Source organism: Mirounga angustirostris, unplaced genomic scaffold, assembly GCF_029215605.1.
Source record: "Mirounga angustirostris isolate CCGP_5_RB_7025 unplaced genomic scaffold, mMirAng1.0.hap1 SCAF_14, whole genome shotgun sequence".
Classification (NCBI taxonomy): Eukaryota; Metazoa; Chordata; class Mammalia; order Carnivora; family Phocidae; genus Mirounga; species Mirounga angustirostris.
Window position 1 is genome coordinate 4517379 of NW_026991722.1, and position 21758 is coordinate 4539136.

The 21758-nt window shown below is 37.7% G+C and overlaps 1 protein-coding gene across 1 annotated transcript in view; it reads right to left on the reverse strand.

Moving 5' to 3' along the window:
- CUNH18orf63 (chromosome unknown C18orf63 homolog) overlaps window positions 1–21758 on the reverse strand; it is a 60880-nt gene that overhangs the window by 22894 nt on the left and 16228 nt on the right. The window contains exons 10-11 of the mRNA XM_045887932.1: window positions 20201–20384; window positions 11919–12938 (exon numbers count right to left, since the gene is read on the reverse strand). Of these exons, the coding sequence (XP_045743888.1) occupies window positions 11919–12938; window positions 20201–20384 (1204 nt within the window). The remainder of the gene's footprint in view (window positions 1–11918; window positions 12939–20200; window positions 20385–21758) is intronic.

The window sequence follows — 21758 nt, forward strand, 5'->3', positions numbered from 1 at the left end:
CCCGACTGGTATATGCAACCTGGTGTATTGAATATCCTACTTTATGTTGTTTTTATTCTCAAGTTCATCTAGTTATTTCCTTAGGGACCACAGAGCAATAGTAGGCAGAGAAGTAATGAAATGTGGTAAATATGGTTAAAGAGAAATAGGACTAAAAATACTTTGTTTCATCCTAGCAGCCCCATATATAGTGTGGCTTACTTTAGTTTACAAAGTCCCCAAACTAGTTCTTAGGAGGAAAAAGGCAAGCTGAATTTATTGCTGTGGGAAACACAGAGCTTGCTCAATTTTATAACATAGAAGCTCTTTGTTTTATAGCTATGCCATGAAAGTCTGGGTCATAATCATTAACTGCCATTTATACCGAGTGCCAGAGCATGCTCGCTGAAGTTCACGGGCACTTCTGAGCTGTGCACTGTGTGGGCGGCACTGCCATCGATGGCTCTGGCAGGCCTGTGGCACCCTCAGCAGCTACAAAGCAATCTTGTGGCCTGGGTGAGGTAACACCGAATGGACTCTGGAAGCCTCAGGCATGATCTCTGAGGGAACAGGTCTTTCTGCTGATAACTGAGAGAAGCTTACACTGGTTTCTCAAATAGGTCTTAGTGCTCTAAGCTGGGAGGACTTTTGGGCATTTTGGCCTAACCCAAGAGTGAGTCTCAAGGGAAACAGAGGAGAAAGGGGAAAGATTCCCCTCCTACACTCCTCAGTTCTTGAAGGGCTTTTGCCAATGTCTAAGCTCCATGCACCACTGCCAAACCCTCCCTCCATCTAGAGATTCACTGAGTGGGGTGAGAAGTGTCTAAAGGGAGCGAGTTTACAAGGGGGCAGTGAAGCAGAGAGAAGATGAAGAACTGCTCACTTGAGGAAAGGTTTTGAAGGGTCGTATGTGTTCAGAGGTCACCAATACCCATGAAAATGATCATGTGAACATGTCTTCTAAATCCTTCTCTTATATCACACATTTAAAAAATCTTGAAAATCGTGAAGCAATGCAGTTTGGCAGAAAGAATGCTGCATGCGTGTTCCGTTTGTCACTGGCCAGTTGATCAGGTCCCTCTGTGTTGCCCGTCCCCCACGTGCTACCAAGGCAGAAATGCCACGCGGCCCTCACAGAAGGCAGGGAGAGGAGAAGGGCCATTACGATGCTGACAAGTGCCCTGAGAGGGAAACGCGGGGTGCCAGGGAGGGGCACCAACCCTGGTGTAGGGGGTTAGCAGGCTTCCCGGAGGAACTAGCATCTATGGGAAGCACTCGCTAACCAGGGACCAAGACCTGGTGCTCTGTCACCTCCCAGCACAGAAAGATCAGTATTTCCCACCGTGCAGTAGACTGGGAAACACAGACGTCCCGACGTCCCAGGTGGCGGACTCCGGTGGCGAGGCCTCCCAGCTCCACTTTGAACGGTTGTCCTCCTACACAAATGGAGAGCACGCCAGTGAGCCCAACATCACAGCACAGGTATCCGCTCATGTCTCCCATACTCATGTTCTCAGGGGCTTGCCTAGCACTGTTGCCTGTGAGCCCTGCTGTTCGTCCTCGTTTCTACACTGTGCCGTTGTACTGCTCGTCTACTGCTGTGTAGCACATTAGCCCCGAAACTCAGTGGTTTAAAACCACCGTGAATCTCTCTCTCATGGTTTCTGTGTGTCTGGGATTCGAGAGTGGCTCGGCAGTGGGAAGAGACCACGGGCGCCAGAAGTAGCAGAAGGGGAGCATCACAGGGAGGCATCCGGCAAGTTTCTAATAAGGCTCCTGAAATTTTGAAGTCCATTTCCCATCGACTCTCCCCCTCCAACTTCCAATCGTGACAGTAATAGTGAATTCTGTCCCCCCAAACCCCATTCCCTAACAATTTAGGTTTTGTGGGTTTTCTTGGCCGGGGGGGGCATTTCCCTCCTCTCTTTAAAGTTTACGAGATGCGCTGGGACTTGGCTATTTCTTAGTAACACTTCCTATATTCCACAGTATGGTTACTTATATTTGCTTTTCAAGTTAATAAAGGAATGGTTTTCTAATGCACTGTTGTTCTTTATATTGAACCCTGAAGCAAATCCATGAAATAAAAAAAATAATACCTTTGACTCATATTGCTCACACGTAGCTGCCATGGGACCTCCCTCCCTGCTTTTTTCCTCAGGACGATCCCTCAGCATCCTCATTACATATATATATAATAAATATATATTATATTATATATATCAATATCAATATTATATATATATCAACTGATCAACTGGCCAGTGACAAATGGAACACTCATGCAGCATTCTTTCTGCCAGAATAAAACTAAGTTGGAAGCAGAGATTATAGGCTGGTTTTTTTTTTTTTTCGTTTGTTTTGTTTTGTTTTCAGAATTCACATGACTTGATCTTAAAACTGAGGTCCACAAAGTAAAAACCATGCAATATGACTGTAGACCTAAGGTCAATTCACTCTTTTCACACTAACCATTTCTAGTTAAAACTTTTCAAAGCATCTGACCTGATTTGACCACTTATTTCCATGCTATAGTGCTGCAGATTTATGTTGCCCTCTGCCCTTACCACTCAACCCGGATGCCTCTGTTGGGATTTTTTTTTTTTGAGTCCTCCTACTATGCTATCTTGCAACCTCGCATACATATATTTCTGTAAAGCAGCTCATTCTGAGAGTCCTGGGCACCTGCCATCCTTCAGAGAATAGTCAGAACGCAATCCTTATGACCTACAGCCCCAGTTTACTTTCTTATGGCCCTAAAGGAAAACCCCTTCAGTATTCTACACTATGTGAAGGTTATTTTTTCCCATTTTATTTTTCTCTTTAAAAAACAAAACCCTGTGTAATATAACACACATACTGAAAAGTATATAAACATATAGGTACAGTTTAATGAGTAATAAGTCAATGCCTGTATAACTACCACCCAGGGACAAGAAACAGAACAGATATTGCTAGTATCCCAGAAGGACTGCCCTACCATTTACCTGCCCCAGCCATATTCCCTTCTCTCCCTCATGACACACCAATATGCTGAATTTTTAAATAATAATTCCCTTGATTTTCTTTATAATTTTTACATGGTTCTTTTGCTTGATCTGACTTGAGTTCACTGCTCTGATAGGTTCATTTACTATAAAGTTTGGTAAGAAAACCATTTTTAAAATCTCCAAATAATTGTCAATACATTGCTTTCTCTTCTTTCCCAAAAGAGGCATATGTAGGTTGCAGAAACCTTTATATTGCTTATGTGATTTTTAAGGAGTATATGGTTGTCTGCAGAGAATTAACACTTATATTAGCAAAGATTTCTTTGTCTAATATATTGCAGCCTTTAAACAACATTGAAAGGAAGAGTAAAAAATTATAGCGAAAAATCCTTAAACAACATGGTTGAATTTTTCCTGTTTTTAAACTTCACATGGATGGAAGCTCATTCACATCTCATTTCTATCATGGTAGTAAGATTCATAATGGCCATTTAGATTGCCTTTGAGCCATTATGAACAGTAATAGTGTGAAATCTTATTTATATACAGTCTACTGGGCTCTTCTGTTTCAGCAGTTTGTCAATCTGAACACCAGTACTACATTGTTTTAATTATCATAGCTTTGTATAAATCTTGTTATCTGGAGAGCAAGTTATCTCTCTTCTTTTCTGTTAAGAGTCTTTGTGACTTCTGCAAACCCGTATCAATTTTAGAATAAACTTACCAAGTTCTAAAAACAAACATGTTGAAATGTGGCTCAAAATCATAACTGAATCTTTCCATTATCCAGTTTCCAGTCTATGAATATGGTACAGCCCTCCATTTACTTTGATATTCTTTAATACCATTCAAAAACATTGTTTCCTCCCTAAAGTTTCTGATATTTCTGGCACCTTTATAGTTCTGATATTATTTTATATTCTTGGTTTGAATTTTCTTGGATCACCTTGGTGAATATGGGCAGAGATTCACTGGGGCTCATGTTTTCCCCCTATTTTTCTCACACTAAGGCGGTGTACCCCACCCCCACCCCCCCCAGGCACTTGGGGGTGGTGGCTGATGGTACCTTCACCTTGGGCACAGTCTTCAGGTTCCCAGCAAAACATGTCTACTGCAGAGTGAGGTGGGCATCTCCAGTAGGCTCCCCGCCTTTGACAGGCAATGAGGGTTTACCTTTCTGTTCCCCTCACTCTTCAACATCATCAAAACACAGCTCCATTTCCAGTCTGGGTTATCAAATATCTTAAGAGCAAAAGTAATTTTGAATTCTCTGTTTACTTTTCTGGTTTTCTCTTAGCATTTATACTGGTATTCCTTCTGTCATTCTGGTTCTTTTTTTTTTTTTTTTTTTTTTTTTAAAGATTTTATTTATTTATTTGACAGAGAGATAGAAGAGCACAAGCAGAAGGAATGGCAGAGGGAGAAGGAGAAGCAGGCTCTGCACTGAGCAGGGAGCCCGATGCGGGACTTGATCCCAGGACCCCGGGATCATGACCTGAGCCGAAAGCAGACGCTTAACCATCTGAGCCACCCAGGCGCCCTGTCATTCTGGTTCTTGAATGTTGCTATGAACTTTAAAAAATGCATCCATCATTATTGGTTTTCTGTGACAGGTTTAGTTTAAATAACCTAGCCTGCCATTATTGAAAACAGGAACTCATCGAGGAAGTTAGTTTTCAAATTCTGACTCAGACCAAAACAAGTTCACCAAGTGCAGAGCTGAAAGAAGAGGGTAGGGGAGGCTCTCTGCTTCACACAAGTAGTCCCATGTCTATTTATTTCAGTACGGCAACATTGGTATGGAGCAAAACTAGGAATGGATTTGGGAAAAAATGTTTTTAAATAAAACTTTTAATGGTTTAAAACAGTATGTTTATAAAATTCCATTGTATTACTCATTTTAGCTAAATGATTATGTTAATGTATGTTCCCTCTAAGTGTACACCCAGGATTTTAAGGCAGCTTAACTCATGCTTTTCAGAGATTTAAATATTTTATTCCTAAATTATTTTAGTGGTAAGATAAGTAGATATATAATAAACCACAGAACCAATTACGTTTTGCCAAGTTTCTCCTTAATTATAACTGCAGATTTCTACTACTTTTATATAGTAATACAGGCTACCAACTAGAAATAATTCCCATTGATGCTCTGGAAAAAAGCTAGTGGAACAAAATTTAAAAATATTATGCATATATGTAATTTCTTTCATGGATAAATGTCAATAGCAAAACATTCTTTGAATAAATTCAGAAATTTAATAATATAATGAACATATAGTAACAGCCAGGATGATCTTTGTAGAAGACAATAAAATACTGATGCCTTTTGTGTGTGTGTGTCAACTAGGAAAATTTTCTCTGGCAGAAAACAGAATGAAAGATACATGCAATATTAAGAAAATCAATCATGAACATTCCTTTTAAACACAAAGCTAATAAGCTAAGATGATGAACTGTTTATGAATTTTTCTGTTAATATTGGCAAGTAGGTTCCAGAATTTTAAAAAATTATAGAGGAAAAGATTAAGATGGAAAAATCTTATCCATTTGATTCATTCTCACCAGATATTTGTTCTTGGTTGAAGTGTTTTATCCTTTTGTTTCAGTTCACAAATGTCCCTTTGATCTTGCCATCCCTTCAAACCAGGGTGTGTGGGTCCTCCCTCCACAGCCAGACTTCCTGCAGGGACCCCAGCACTTGCTTCCTGTGCACCTGACCATCTCCCCTTTGAACTGTAGACTAAAGCTGTCTCTCAGGTCTCCTCCTGGCCAGTGCACTGATGCTGCCCTTGCCATCTCCACACTCTCCTTTCCTTGGCTCTGGGACTCCTCACCTCTCTTTCTGACCTTATCCTGACTGCTCTTCTCTGCACATTCTCCCTTTCCCCATTCCTTACACACCGACACTGTGTCCTCAGAATTGTCATTCATGTTCTTCTCTTCACTCCCTACGCTCACACGCATCTTCAGTAGTTCTATGTGAATGATACCCCAAACTCCATTTCCCTGAGCTTTAATATTGTTGGTCTATTTTCTGTCTCTATGGTCTATCTTTATCTTCCGCTAATGCCACTAACTCGGTTCACGATGGACTGAATCAGCCATCTTCTGATATATTTTCCCCACCACGCCTCTGTTTTCTGTATTTTTAAAAAGTGGCATTCTTCTTACAGTGGTTCAAGACTGAAAATCCATCTTCACCTCTGACCCTACCTCTAGAGCCAGTTTCCCTGATGGCCACTTGTAGGTCAGTACTGTCTTTTCTTTTCTCTGCTGCCTGGACTAGGTTTCTGGAACAGCTTCCACATGATTTAATTACCCAGCCTAAAACTCTTCTTTACTACTGTGGCCTGGTCTGCAGTCATTCTGGTCCCCATATGAAACACAAGCTAACCACACAAGAACCAGCATGCACTGCTCCTAAACATGTGTACCTCTTCATGCCTTTTCTCATTTGATTTCTCTTTGGAATGCCCTTCCTCCCATTCCTCCTGTGTCCCAATGTGTCTGGCATAACTATTGTTCATCCTTCAAAGTCCTTGGGTACTCAATGCCAGTCAGTAAGAGAAATAGAAACTTTGTGTCCAGAGATGTAAGATTATGGAGGCTGTGGGAAAATATGGTTTCAAGAAGGGGATAATCAAAGGATAATATTGTTAAGGGTAATTAACAAGGATTCAGAGAAGTCCACTGATGACACTTCTTGAAAGAGCTGTGTCTACACTCATGATTTCTAATTCTCCCTTCTCCCTTCACCCAGTCAGGCTTTGGCTTCCATCACTCCATAGAGTTGCTCGTCATCAATGGCCTCCACATTGTGAAATGCCAGTCCCGCTCCTTTTCATCTCAAGTGAGATGTGATCAAGCCAAACACCTTGGAGTCATCCTCAGCACCTCTCTCTCTCAATCCCTAATCCTCCAGTGTATGGTATCCTTCACAAGATGCGCAGAATCGACCACTCATCTCTTCCGCAGCTGCCATGGTGGCACACCACTTCCATCTTTCCCTGGATGACTGCACAGCCTCTGGGCTGATCCCCCTATTTCTTCTCTCATGCTCTCCTCTAGCCTCAGTCTGTTCTCAATGCAGCAGTCAGAATGAGCCTGTTGAAACCCAAGTCAGACCATGTCACCCCTCTGATCCCAAACCCATCTCACTCAGTGTAAAAGTGACTGTCTTCGCCATGGCTGACAGGCCCAATATCATCAGATCTGACCTTCTGGTCTCCCCCCTCTGGCTCTTTTTACTCTAGCCACTCTGGGCTCCCTGATGTCTCTTGAACATACATAGCCTGCTCTTTATGCCTGGAGAGCTCACCTCCTTCAGGTCTTTGCTCAAGGAAGCCTACCTTAACCATCTCCCTTACTTTTCCCTATTTTTCTTTACTTGTCACTTTCTAATACATTATATTATTTATTTGTCATGTTCATCATCTGTCCTTCTCAGTGTTCACTGATATATCCCAAGGTTAGTGTTCACTGATGTATCTCAAGTACCTACAATAGTGCTTGGCATGTAGTAGATACTAAATAAGTATCTGTTGAATGAAACGAAAAAGAAACTTTTGAGAATAGAAGTTCTGGGAAGTGGTGATGACCTAACTAGTTTACATGGCTCCAGTAGCAAATGCATGTGAAGAAATGGAACCATAAATGTAAAACAGTTTGGAATTTATCCAAGCCTTTCTATTCCTATATGTAGTCTCTACAAAACATGAAAATACATCTATCTGAATACCTTTATTTTCTTATTTAAAATAAGACACTATGTAGGATACAACATGAACATTTTGAGCATCAATAAATAATGATCATGACATCTTTAAACAGCTATAAATACTGACCATTCTTAAGTATCAGTAAATACAATATATTGTCAATTCCAGCATTAACACCAGATGAGTGCAATTTGAAAAAGAGAGCAAAAACTGGTTAGTGAACTGGTTAGTAATCATTGACAAACCCATATATTTTACGTATTTTATATGGTAAGCAAAAAATACAAAGAAAATATGTAATAATGTATAATTTTAGTAACATATAAAAATATAAATAGAAAAAGTTCAAATATAGTAAGCAAAAAATACTGTGAAATTGAAAATACAAATAGTACATGAAAAACATTTTTACATTTCTATGAAGATGATTCTTAGCATAAATTCTGGCATATTGCCATAGGTTTTTAAATGAAATGGCTAATCTTTTAAGGTTCTGCATATAGGCAAACATAAAATTATTTATGGTTTAAAACTGTAATGGTTCTAAAACTAAGATACAATTGGAATATGAAGAATGATTTGAGGGCAGGGTGGGGTGGTGTCCACAATGCATATAAATCAACAAAAACTTAAACAAGGAAGTGCAATTTAGTTTTCCCTAATTAGATTTGGAATTATCCTGGCTTTCAAAATTATAATCTTTAAAATGAACCAAAATTTTCACTAATTTTTTCAGTAAGTCTGAGCACAGCAATTTGGCCTGGAACCTCTTCTCTGAACATGGAATAGTAAATCATCAATCAATCAATCTGTTCATGTATCTCTATAGTAAATCATATATATAAACATATATATAATATGTGCATATTATATGTACATACATATCATATATACATATATATCAAATATACACATTACATATATTTTGTGTGTTAAGTTTTCATTAAGGTAAATACTGTAAGATGAAAAAGAAACCTACTTTACACCAGAAAATAGACTGATCCTAACATAAGCAGGCTTGCCATGTAGATGAACATTTATCTAAATGAAATACTATCCTATAAATTAGTTTTAGACACTAATGGAGTGGAGGAGGAGCTAGCAAGGTTATTTATATAAAGAGTTGGAAGATATTACACACTAAGCAGTGGATTTATCTTTTTAATTATTTTGCTTAGTCTTATAATAAAGTAAGTCTTTTATTACCTGAAGTATGAGGATAGTAGCAGGAAGGCAGCTAGGAATGCATGGAGCGGAGGGAAAGACTGGTTTCAAGGAAGTACATGTTGTGACGACTGAGTGACCAAATATATATATACTATATTCACAGAATATGTTAATGAAGATATTCACAGTATTTTCATTAACAAATATTGTCACCACAGCCTCACAAACATGACATACCATTTTTTTTTTATCGCAGTCTACTAGTTATCTATCATACCAGTTTTAGAATGAACAAGGCCCACTCAAAATGGGCTTTAAACCAGCTGTGTTTCCCTCTGAAAATGACAAAATATTTCAAAATAGAAATACTCTGGGAAAAAGAAACGCTTACAGTATATTAATCAACCAGGTGCAACTTTAAGAGCAAGAACTATATTTACAGTTTTGAAGTAGAGTTTGTATTCACTTTTGCCTTTAATTGCAATGATTTAGTGAAGTAGGAAAAACAGTGAATCACATTAAAAAAATCAAGGTTCAACTTACACTCAGCTCTCTGCTGGGTTTTTAAAAATTTAATGAAGAATTATTTCAGTAGAATATTAATGAGGATTTTGTATTTCTTTTAAATATCTTACACAACAATTATATCACATTTTGCAAATTAAACATCTAAAATGTTTGAAAGCCAGAATAATACTAATTAGGTGAGAAACTCTATTTCTGTTTCTCCCTTTTTATAAGCTCAATAATTTATTTGTAATATAGACCAAAACGTCATTGTTGCATTTGCTTCACTGCACATACACTTCTACATTTTTGCTGGGAACCCAGAATGGGTTGGCTGGAGGCTAGACTACACAGCCAATGGCAGTTTTGTTATTTCACTGGCACAGTGCTTGGTCCACTGCCTGGCACAGAGCACATACGTATGCTGAACAAATAAATCTTCACGCCATTATTTTGGTTGTATGACCGAAGGCTCTAGCTGTTCTATGAAACAGAGCTTTCTGTCAGTTTACATGTTAAAGTAAAATTTAATGAGTTAGTAAAGATACTGTAGATAGGCCAAAAATTGTAATATATTCATACACATATTCTTTTTTTCTTTAAAAATATGCTATCCCTTGCCTGGTAGAGAGCTATATTAAAATGTTTATGGGTGAACTGTCTGATGTACTGAAGTTGTCTTAAATAGTATAGTAAAAAAATGGATCTGTGAGAAATAGGTGAGACAGAGTGGTAAAATATTAATAATTGTTAAAGCTAGGTGATGGCTACTTAGAAGATCTTTACACTATTGTCTATATGTTGTAAAGCTTGAAATCTTCAATAATAAAAATAATATATTCAAAGAAATCTCCATAAAAATAGTAAGGGCAAAATAAAGGTATTTTCAACTAACAAAACTACTATACACTTGGATATTTTAAAAATATCTGTTCAAAACCATTTGTACAATACTGTTGCCACAGTGAAAAGTTGGGAACAACTTAAGTGTCAATCAGTAGTGACAGTTAATATACCCACAAGCCATGGAATAAATACTATGCACCCATGAAAATAACAACTGTCAAGTGATAAAGGAGGTTCCCCAGCAGTGTACGGAGCCTGATTCCATGCTCACAGGAGTGTGTGAATGTCCATCCATATTCAGAGTGGTTATCTCTGCAAAGAGGAATTACAGGCATTTTGTTTTTGTTTTTGTTTTTTACTTTTTCTTGAAACTGTTTTGTAATTACTCAAATTTTTTTACAGGGGTATATACTAACTTTACATTTGGCAGAAATTATTTCCAATAAAGATATCCATAATTTTTCTCATTATGCTATTCTTTCTAGGTGATGGAATAATTTTTTTTAATTTAAAAATTATCTTAGATCTTAAGTAGTTCAAAGTGGGAAAGTGTTATACTTCTAAAAAATTATGAAATCTGGAATAGATTTTTTAAAATGAAAATGAAAAATTTTAAGGCATTCTAGCACACACACTTTTTCCTTAACCACCTACTGAGTGCATTAAAATGTAGTCAAAAACTACATGAAATACAAGATAGTTAAAAAAAAAAATAGGAACAGAATTAAGTACCTTTTGGTTAATTGAAATCAGGCTGAAATTCTATTACAGAAAGAAACAGCATTTATAGGAGAAAAGAAGAAAATGTTTTCTAGTCTGTTCACAGGAATTTGAAAATATTCCAGTAATTCTATGCAAAAAAAGTATTTGTGGATATTTTAGTAATATGTTTGTTCTTAGAATAAAACAGATGGCAGAATGGAATACAATGCAATTTCCAAACGCATGGTTTGTGAATTCAGTGCCTTGGACTCAGCATTATCAGCTAAATCTCAAGTTTCACTTTAGCCAGCACTGCAATTTTGTGGAGTAAATTTTAACTTCATGATTAACCTTTGAAACATCATATAAGGTTAATTATCTTGGGTAAAAGTCCCAAAGGTACATGTTCTAGTGGATGTGGAATCTTGTATCTTTAGGCGGTCTGTTACTGCTATGCCTTCTTTTTAGTCTGCAAAGACCACAGAGCAGTGTGGGAGACAGCCAGCTGCGGGACCTTTCTCCACCTCATCCCTCTGTGGGGGCCTTTACTATACGCAACAGATTCTGTGTACAGTCCTTATTCAAGGGCTGCACTGTTCCCAGTATTTCCTATTTCTTTGCTGATTATAAGGCTTCAGGTAATTTAAAAGTAGCTCCTTCTTACCAAGAGGTTGGGGATCTCTAAACATGGCAATACCAATTCAGATAATGTAACAAAAAATAAATCAAAATGTATCACCTAAGTTACCTGGTGGACATTTCCTTCCTTCACATCCATGTTCTAAGCTTTAGGGATGAGAGGTTTCTGAGCTTTTGATTTGTCCACATCATGTATCTGTAATCAGATTAAAGAATCACACTTGGTTAAAATTAACTGTATATACTTGCACTTGTGTTAGGGTAGATACTCTGTTTCTCATTGTTTCTAGATGATCTAGGGAAAATCATTTAAATCTTTAGGGGTTTGAAAGGCTTACCATATGATATATACCCCAGATTTTTTTACCTTGTTCCTAGAGAAACTGGACTGTCCATAATGGATAGTATTGGAATGAGGTCTCTTTGAAGTTTTTGAAGATTCCTGACACAATTTTCTTTTAGACCTGTGGCCTGTTTTGCTTATCAATTTGTGGTCATTTACATCAACTTTCATAGTTTGATTTATTGATTGTTGCTGTAGTAGGTGGGGATCTTCCGTTTCTGTGTCTGATTCAAAAATGTGCGGTTGTTTTTTTATTTTTAGTGACTTGTGGCCTTTTCCTAAAATTTGTGTTATATATTTGTTTGTTAAATGTTCTTTTCCATTCACTTGGAAGTCAACAGCACTGTTTATTACACCTAAACTGTTATTTGACATCTGAAATGCTAAACTATTAGACAGGTGTTTACTTTCATTTAAACTCACAGTTGATGATTCTCCATTAAAAGGGGGATATTTTATCATATTTTCACAGGACCCAGTGTTTTTTTCTTGTAGTCTAGAAGTCTTCTGATTTAAATTTCTAGCATTCATCTGAATGTTATGATTAAGTCTTTTTCTAATAGCTGGATCTAAATTCAGTTTGTCATTTTGCATCATGCTAGTTTTAAGTGAAAACAATTTAGATTCTGTAATAACATGCTGTTTTCTTTTCAGGCTGCCAGGTTCTAAGATATTTTTGTTCCTTTGTAATGACTGATTTTTGAAAACTGGTATGAATTGAGGGGCAATATTATTCTGGGAACTAAAATTTGTGCTTTGAACTCGAATCTTTTCTCTGCTGGGCTTTGGTACTTCCAAATGTACTTCGGGTGCCTTGTCAGACAGGGATTTCTTTCTGTTCTGGAGAGCTTCTTGCTGGAGGTGCAGAGTTGAGGACACCCAGGGCTTCTTCAGATGGCTGCCGGAATGCTCCACCTTGTGGTCCATGACTACTGAACATGGTAAAAGACGCTCAGCCAGAGCAGGTCGTGTGGAAGGGCCCTGAGTCAGAGAGAACTTGAACATTTGTTTAGTTGTCAGATTAGGTGCCTTGACTTTGTTTTCCTGAAAGGATAGAGATTAGGAAATTTTTAAAATGTAAAAATGTTCTTAATGGAAAAGAAATAACATATAAAATATCAAAATAAAAATATAAAGTAACACGACTATAAAACAGAAAAAAACAACAAAAAAAAAACCAATGAGCTTTCTTGAGGAAACATGTACGCTTCTATGGTTTGCATCCTTTTTAAGATACCAGCCTTTCAAGATATTTTAGATGAAGATATGTTCTACATTCTATATAAATCAACTGTGAAAACTACAATTAGCTACCCATTGTCCTCCAAAGAGGTCCATGCTGCTCTCGTTCAGAATGTCTTTCCCTCTTCTTTACATTCTTCCCCCCTCAACTTCCTAAGAATACGCTATCAGTATTTGTCACCAAAAAAATAGTAGTAAAAGGTGGTGTTCTTATCTTTCAGCATGCATGTTCCATCACCTTATGTAGATACTAGATTCTTTGAGGGTAGGAACCATGATGTATTTATTCTTATATACTTAACATTTTAAAAAAGATTTATTTTAGAGAGAGCTCACGAGTGCACAAGAAGGGGCAGGGGCAGAGGGAACAGGAGAGGCTTCCAAGCATACTCTCTGCTGCCCAAGGTAGGGCTCTATCCCATGACCTGAGCTGAAACCAAGAGTCAGATGCTCAACCTACTGAGCCACCCAGGTGCCCCTCTATTTCACATTCCCACATTTTGTTGATCAATTCACCTGTTGATGGGAGGTGTTTATAGTCTTTTAAAATACATATCTATTGAGTCCAAGGGTCCATAAAAGTGACATGTGACAATAATCTGAAACATGGGATAGGGAGTTCTTTTCTCATCCTCTGGCATCAAAAACAGAGTCACAACTTGAAATAAAATTTTAAAATTGCTAGGAATAATGTGCAAACCAGAACTGGTTTGCCTCTCTCCACTGCTGGAGGTTCAGTTGTTGAGTGGAGTTGAGAGGAGAGCTGGAGAGAGTTTTCAGAGATAAGAGTTATAAATAGGCAAAGAAAAAGTGAGTGATCCAGTTATTAAGCAGAATAAGTCACACTAAAACTTAGTGGTTCAAAACAATAATTAGGTCTTTTCTCTCACAATTCTGGGAGCTGATCTGGTTTAGTTCAGAGTCTCTCATGGGACTGCAGTGAGATGACCCTGGGGCTGGTGTCACTTCCTCACGTGTGATGCTGGATGCTGGCTGTAAATTGGACTAACTTCAGGCAGCCCCCTCATGTGGTCTTGGATCCCAGAGCAAGAGTCCCGAGAGAGACAACTTCCACCTAACCTAGTCTTGGAAGTCATGCAGCATCACCCCTGTCACAGTCCTGCCCAAACACAGGAGGAGAGAACAAAGACCCCTACACCTCGCTATAGCATGAGTGTTGTCACTGGTCATGAGGGCATGTGGATGGACAATCTTGTGACCATCTTGAAAAATGGGAGTACATGTCAGAAAGCATGCTGCCTCTAGCCAGAACCCACGTCATCTCTTACCACCCTCAAGCCTCCAATGTCACAATACAGGTGGCCTACTGAAGGGCTGGTGCACTACGCAATGAAGGTGCACAAAAACCTGATGTGGGCTTTAGAGAGACTTAAAGAGGAGATACAGTGGGAGATGAAGGAACTGTGGCCTAATTCCTACGCCACACCAACTAACAAGGTGCCATAGCACATCCCCAGGGGTCTGAGTTGTCTTTCAGGCTTCACATACACTTTCCAAGTGTAAACATGGTTCTTGCTTCACTTCCACCTCTCCAGTCACGTGCCACCCTAAGCCTGAACTGTGTAGAGAAAGGAATTCAGAAAAATATACTTCTGGCGTACTTAAGTTGACATAATACAAAGTCATCATAGAGAACAATATTCTTTCTCCCACCCTGGCTATTCTTGGGAGAAATGGGAAGACTCCAAGAAAAATCTTGGGTGAGGTTTGAGTTGATGCTGAAAACAGATGAGGAGGGCTCACTTCTCGTCTGTAGATTTCTCACGTTGGAGGCTTATCCATGACAGTAAAGCAAGAAGTCACCTTACTTTACTTCCCCATAATTTTCAGAGGGCACAGAAGACCCAGCCAGGTTTCATGACCCTGAATGAAGGGATACAGAGGTTGACTAATGAATAAGAGCTGGTTTATAACCCCTGGAGATTTGCTAACCTGAATGAAAAAGCATTCATCAAAAATGGGTTTGTATTAGTTTGATAGGGCTATTGTAACAAGTATCATAATTGAGGGGCTTAAGCAACAGAAATGTATTGCCTCAAAGTTCTGGAGGCCGAAAGTCCAAAATCAAGGTGTTGGTAGGATTGCAGCCATGAAGAAAGTATCTGTTTTAAGCCTCTCCTCTTGGCTTGTAGATAGATGGTCATCTTCAAATTTACATGATGGTATCCCTGCACGTGTGTCTCTCCCCAAATTTCCCCTTTATATAAACAATACCAGTCATCTTGGATTAGAGGCCCACTGTATTTCAGTATGACCTGATCTTAACTAATTACATATGCAATGATCCTTTTTCAAACAAGGTCAAATCCTGACATTTGGAGTTAGGGCTTCAACACATGAATATGGGACAAGGAGGACACAATTCAACCCAAAACAGGGTTTGACATATACTTCTGAAGACAATGAAGAGGGGATGCAGCTGTTCTTGTGAAGACTTTCTGAACAAGGGAGCTTAGAAGAAAACCTTATACGTCATCTTCGTCAAGATACCACCAACATCAGACCAATCCAGGTCAAGAAACGAATGCCCCTCTCTCCCCTGCATTACCCAGGTGTGACTGTGTGATGGATATTGGTGGACTGAAGTTCAACATCCATTCTTCCCTCCATCTAGTGTTCCTTCCTAAACTGGTGCCTGGAAATCTAAAATGGACATTTTTTCCTTTGCAGTTAGGGTTCAGGATGCAATTTAGGATCAACTAATCGGACATACTCATACATTATTTGGAAGGAAGAAATAAGGTAAAGCCACACTTCTGCAGTTTCCGCTGAAAAGTTCAATTATTAAGGTCTTTGGTTTTTCGGTTGCAGAGTTAACAGAAGCCACGTATCCAGCTCACCATCTTTGTAGGTGTCCAGAAACAGCTTAAGGCATTCATTCTCCTGGATCATTTTAGGTAAATACACCAAATGCCCTCACCCCACACAGCCTTTTCCTGCACATAGATGCTTATTATGGGGAGAAGAACAATTCTTAAATTTAAATGAAATTCTACCTCAAAGAGATGTTTTATCAGAAGTGACTAGGTCATCTTAAAATATTTAGATAGATTTTTTTCCATTTGATGAAAAAAGGATTCAAGAACTAAGCCATTTTTTTGACTCCTGCATTTTATAAACTGTAGTAACTTTTAAACAACATATCCACTACTTGAGATTCCAAAAGAAAAACTCATTCTAGGTAGATTTAGATGAGAATAGAATTACTTGCATTCTGACACAAAACTTATGTAGAATATGTGTCTGAAATATGTTTATATTCACACCCTGTTTCATCTTCATCTATCTCAGAAACATACATCTGATGAGAATAACTTCCAAGGGCTTGTTTTGCCCTGTAGCCTGTCGATGTATTATTTACTCATTCTTTCAACTTCTAAAATATAGTAAATAGCCAAAGGGTGAAACCTCTAGGTTTATATTCAAAATTTATAAAAAGACTACAAAAAGGACAATGTAAACAGCAGATGAGATGATAAATAATTCATGGAACTAAAATACTTAAATGGTCAACAAACCAAAGCTTTATGAAGTCATAACTCAACAAAAATCTTATATTTTACTACATTATTACCATTATTGTTCCAGGTGTCACTGGCAAATGTGGCTAAGTTGACTTTTAATTTCTAGAACTTTACAAACATCTTAACATAACTTGGCACATTAACATAAACTGTAGAAGAAAACCAAAAGCCTTATCATGTATTTAGATGAATGGATGTCATTTAATGGAGTCCTAGAATTAAGGTAATGATTAAATGAAACTTGAGGATTGACCAAAATGACTGATTAAATGTGTTTTATCTATTAAAATCTGGTTCTGTGTATTGCACCACCTGAGTGTTTCTTGATTAAAGTTGAACCAGATCTAACCACAGGCTTGTAGGAAAGAGGAGGTTTAGAATATGTTAACTGCAAATGACATGACTCAAGAAAGCAACAGTCAGATCCAGAATATGGGATGTTCTCCAGGGAAAATGGTCCAGTTTTTCCAGCAAATAACTGACATAAATAAAAAAGGAAGGGGGTTTGGAATGTTATAGGATAAAAGAGACCTAAAAGATATAACAACCAAATGAAAATGTGTGGACCTTGCTTGGATTACGATTTAAACAAAGCCCCCTAAATCTTTGAGATAAACAGGGAATTGGAATATGGACTGGTATTAGATGATATTAAGGAATTATTGTAAATAATTTTTAAAAGTTCCTGTCAGATAGAGATGCATACTGAAGTCTTTACAGATGAAACAACATCGTATCTTGGGTTTCTTTTAAAATACTCCAGTTTACTCCCCACCCAAAAACTACATCAAAGAAGAGCTAGATGACAGACATATGAGAGTTTATTATACTAATTTATTTATCTTTGAGAACTTCCATCAATTAAAAAAGAAAACTAGTTTGGTTAAGCACTCTTGCTAATTTAATTTTTTAAAAAGTCGGTTGAGTTTTATTAAATAGTCTGATCAATTTGCTTTTCGCTTTTTAAACTTACGCTTTTTAGGCTGCATGAATCTTAAAGCTAACATGTGGTGTAGCAATAATAGGAACTAACATTTACTATGAGCTAAGTACTAGGAACTGTTCTGGGTATTATCTAATCCTAAAACAAAAAACAAAACACCCTGTGAAGTACTGTGAAGGACGCAGTGACATGCTGCTCAGATCCCCTTCACAAAAGGGCTGCTGCCCCCACTGCTGGGTGCTGGCCCTTGCAGGGATGCCCTAGTTCCAGAAACCTACCTCACCTATGGACATGCCTATCCCTGGGTGGCCCAAATCCAATGACAGATGAAGGAGGGATTATAAAGGCCTGGCTATTTGGACAATGCAAAACCACCATGATGGGCTGTTTTAGCCTTAGAGCTCCTGGGAAGATTGGCCAAAGCTACCTGGTACCTGCTTTGCTAATGACTTCTCCCTTTACCCCATCTTCTTCCATCTTCACCTTCCACAGGTGTTCCAAATTCAGTCCCCAATAAACATCATGTGCACTAGACTCCAGAGTCAGCTTCCTAGAGAGCCCAATTTGTGACAAATGTTATTATTACCACCACTACATGCCCTGTTTTACAAGAAAACAAGCACAAGGAGATCAAATAACTTGCCTAAGATTATGTACACAGTAAAGGTTCCTATAACCAGAGCTCTTAAACAAAAATCTAAACTTTTCCCAATTTCATGACTAAGAATCTTCCTCTGGGTTTCAGTTCTAATTGTGCAATGTATTTAACTGTGTGGCTTTGGTTAAATTACTTGGATGCTCTGAACTTCAGTTTCTTCTGCAAAAAGTGGGAAAACAATTCTTTATTCCAAGATGATTAAGATGAAATAATACACGTAAAAGAAGCTGGCACACAGAGGCACTCAATAAAACTGAGTAGGATAAGTTCTTATTGTCAGGAGCAATACAAAGACCAGAATTTCCAATTAAGTGTTATTTTACCTTTAAGAAGCAAATTTGCACAAGTATATTGTCCAGATTCACTATTTCTAAAACAGACATGGGCTGGAAATACTAACTATTCGATAAATATATCCAATAAAAGTGCATTCGATAATGATGTATTTACTTCTAAATTCTCAGATTTGGACTTGGCCAGTAACTACTAAAAATGTTATGTCTGGGCAAAACTTTAAGATTCATTATCACAAGGATGCCAGTTGGAATTTGTCCACTCACATTCTTTTTCTTTCTTTCTTTCTTTTTTTTTTTAAAGATTCATTTATTCCAGAGAGAGAAAGAGAGAGAGAGAGAGCAAGGGGCAGGGGCAGAGGGAGAGAGAATCTCAAGCGGACTCCTTGATGAACGCCGAGCCTGATGTGGGGCTCGATCTCACAACTCTGAGATCATGACCTAAGCCGAAATCAAGAGTTGGATGCTTACCAGACTGAGTCACCCAGGCACCCCTCGCATTCTGTTCTTAGGAAATGGCCTTGCCTATTGGCCCTGATGTCTGTCTAGGCTGCCATGTTTTTATATCATTTACATGAGGTGTTCTTGACGCAAGGATAGCAAATCCAAATACTAGCTGGGTGACAGATGATATAGCCTGGCCTGAAAAGATGAATGGGGCCTATCAGATCCTGGCTCTGGTTAATTTTAGTTGAGGATCAAAAAGAGAATGAAACAATTAGCACAGAAGCAAAAGCTGAAAAAAAATGCCATAATCCATAGCAAGTCAACACCATGTGAAAGCTGAAATCATTGGAGCAGTGGAAACTAAAATAAACAGAGGACCTAGTCAAGAAAAAAGATTAAACAGACACAGAAATATTCATATAATTCATATTACAATTCAAACTGCTCAAATTGTTCAAACTTTTATCTTTCCCTTTTATGAAAACACACAATTGTCATTTACAAGAAAGGTCATTGTTGAAAATTTTAAATTAAATTCCTTATATTTGTTTCTCCAAAACCTCCCTTCCAATTTTATTATCTGTTGACAAAGAAATCTTATTCTAGTGAGTGTGAAGATAGGCCAGCATATTTTCTTCATCAGTATTGCTTAATTGCTGCTTTTTTTTGGTAAGATTTTACTTAGCATATCATCTTACAAGGAAAATGTTATTGAATTAATTCAATTTATGTAAATGGAACTATACAAAGGCTTTTTGGATCAAGCAGACTCAAATGAAGTGGCAGTTCAAAGTAAACTTGGATTTGTATGAACAAATGTTCCCAAACTGCCCTATAAGATCATATATTCATTGAAAAAAACTTTTAATGAACACCTATTTTGTACCAGGCAGTTGGCATAAGAAAATGAATATGATCTCTGCCCTCCAGGAGCTCATGCCAAATTAGAAGAGACCAGTAAACAACTATTACTACAATGCCGCAATAAATACAAAAAAGACAACAAACGGCAGTGATAAATGGTCAAGTACAATAACAAGTAACATTAAAGGAAACACTGAACTGAGAGAAAAAGAATTCTAGTACAATGGGTTAGACAGTCCCTCACAGAAAGCAAGAGATCCAAGATAGGTGCATGCTATGTCTTAGAAAGCTCAGTAGGGCATGAAATCTCTTACCTGTACACGAGGTTTCATTAGTTCTTGTGTGTAGTAGCATGGTTTAGTTGTCATCTTAATGGGAAAGCCACAGATGTGAGGCAGTTTAGATTTTAAGTCTGAAATGAAACTTCTCAACACACCTTCCAAATCTACCCTTGGAAAGAACTGTATGGGCTGATTTCTGATGCAGCTGAGAGGGTATCTGAACAATGTTAAAGAATAGTAGAACAGTTTTTGTACTTACGAGATAGCAATTTCTTTTTAAGATTTATTTGAGAGAGAGAGAATGCATGCATATGCATACACACACACACACACACACGTGGGGGAGGAGCAGAGGGAGAGAGAATCTCAAGCAGACTCCATGCTGAGTGCAGAGCCTGACTCTGGGCTTGATTTCACAACACAGATCATGAGCTGAGCTGAAGCCAAGAGTTGGATGCTTAACTGACTGCACCATCCAGGTGCCCCAAGATAGCAATTTCTATGGAATTAAAAAAGTATTACAATATTAACTGTTAAAAAGGCACACATAAATAAATCCTATTTCATATATTGCTTATCTCATTTTTCCAAAGCAAAATGTGTTTTATCACAGGGATCTTGCTTCATTCTCTTTTAACACTCAAAATCAAGACTGCTCATTGTGTCCTTCTTACAGAGCTTTCTATATAGACTGGCAGACTAAGATATTTCAAAACTAATTTATAAGAAAGACACTATGACCTTTAGAGATCACAAAAATAAGTGTTGATAGTAAACAATAGAGAGGTTGCATCTCCAAAAGCTGTAAAAATTCAATACAAAGAAACAACACATATAGAATGCATTCAAGCTCCAAAAGCAATTCTTTTAGAAAAGCAGTTACTTTTTCTGAAGAAAAATATTCTGAGGACTTGGAATAACGTCTTTGCATCTAATGAAAGGGAGTAGCTGATCCCTGTCAACCTCAATTTTATATTAAGATTTGGGTTAGGAAGTGTAGCATGGAGAAAGAGAACACTATGACTCTTCCTTCTTGCAATCTGAAACTCCAGCAGGTCAGAACACAGACACAGGAATGTGAAATCAGTACCAATTGTAATTGAAAAGTTTCACCTGAACACTCATATTATTAACTTATTTAAAATAATGGTAAGACAGATATTTTCTTAAATCATTGGGGTGCATTAAGTGCAAGTCAGATCCTCTAAATTTTGCCTGTAAAATTAAATAATCTTCCAAAGACAAAAATCTTTGTAAAAAGACTAATTCTTTTAATTTTACCCTTTCAATAATATCCAAAATACCACTGGAGGGAGCACTTGGCTAAGGAGAATCCTAAGATTTTCTTACTGTCTAGTAGCAATCATGTGAACATTTTTCTATCTACTCTAAATTTCCTTTTGTTGCCTAAATTGTTGCAATAGTGCTTAAGAGAAAAAAATAATCATTATTAAGCTCATTCTCAAATAAAAATAAAAAAGTTCTAAGGAAAACAAAAAACATTCAAGCTGGGGAAAAAAGTAGAGGGGAACGCAGTTTCATTTAGACATAGAGAAGTTTGAAAATGAGGACAACATCAGAGCCAGGAGTA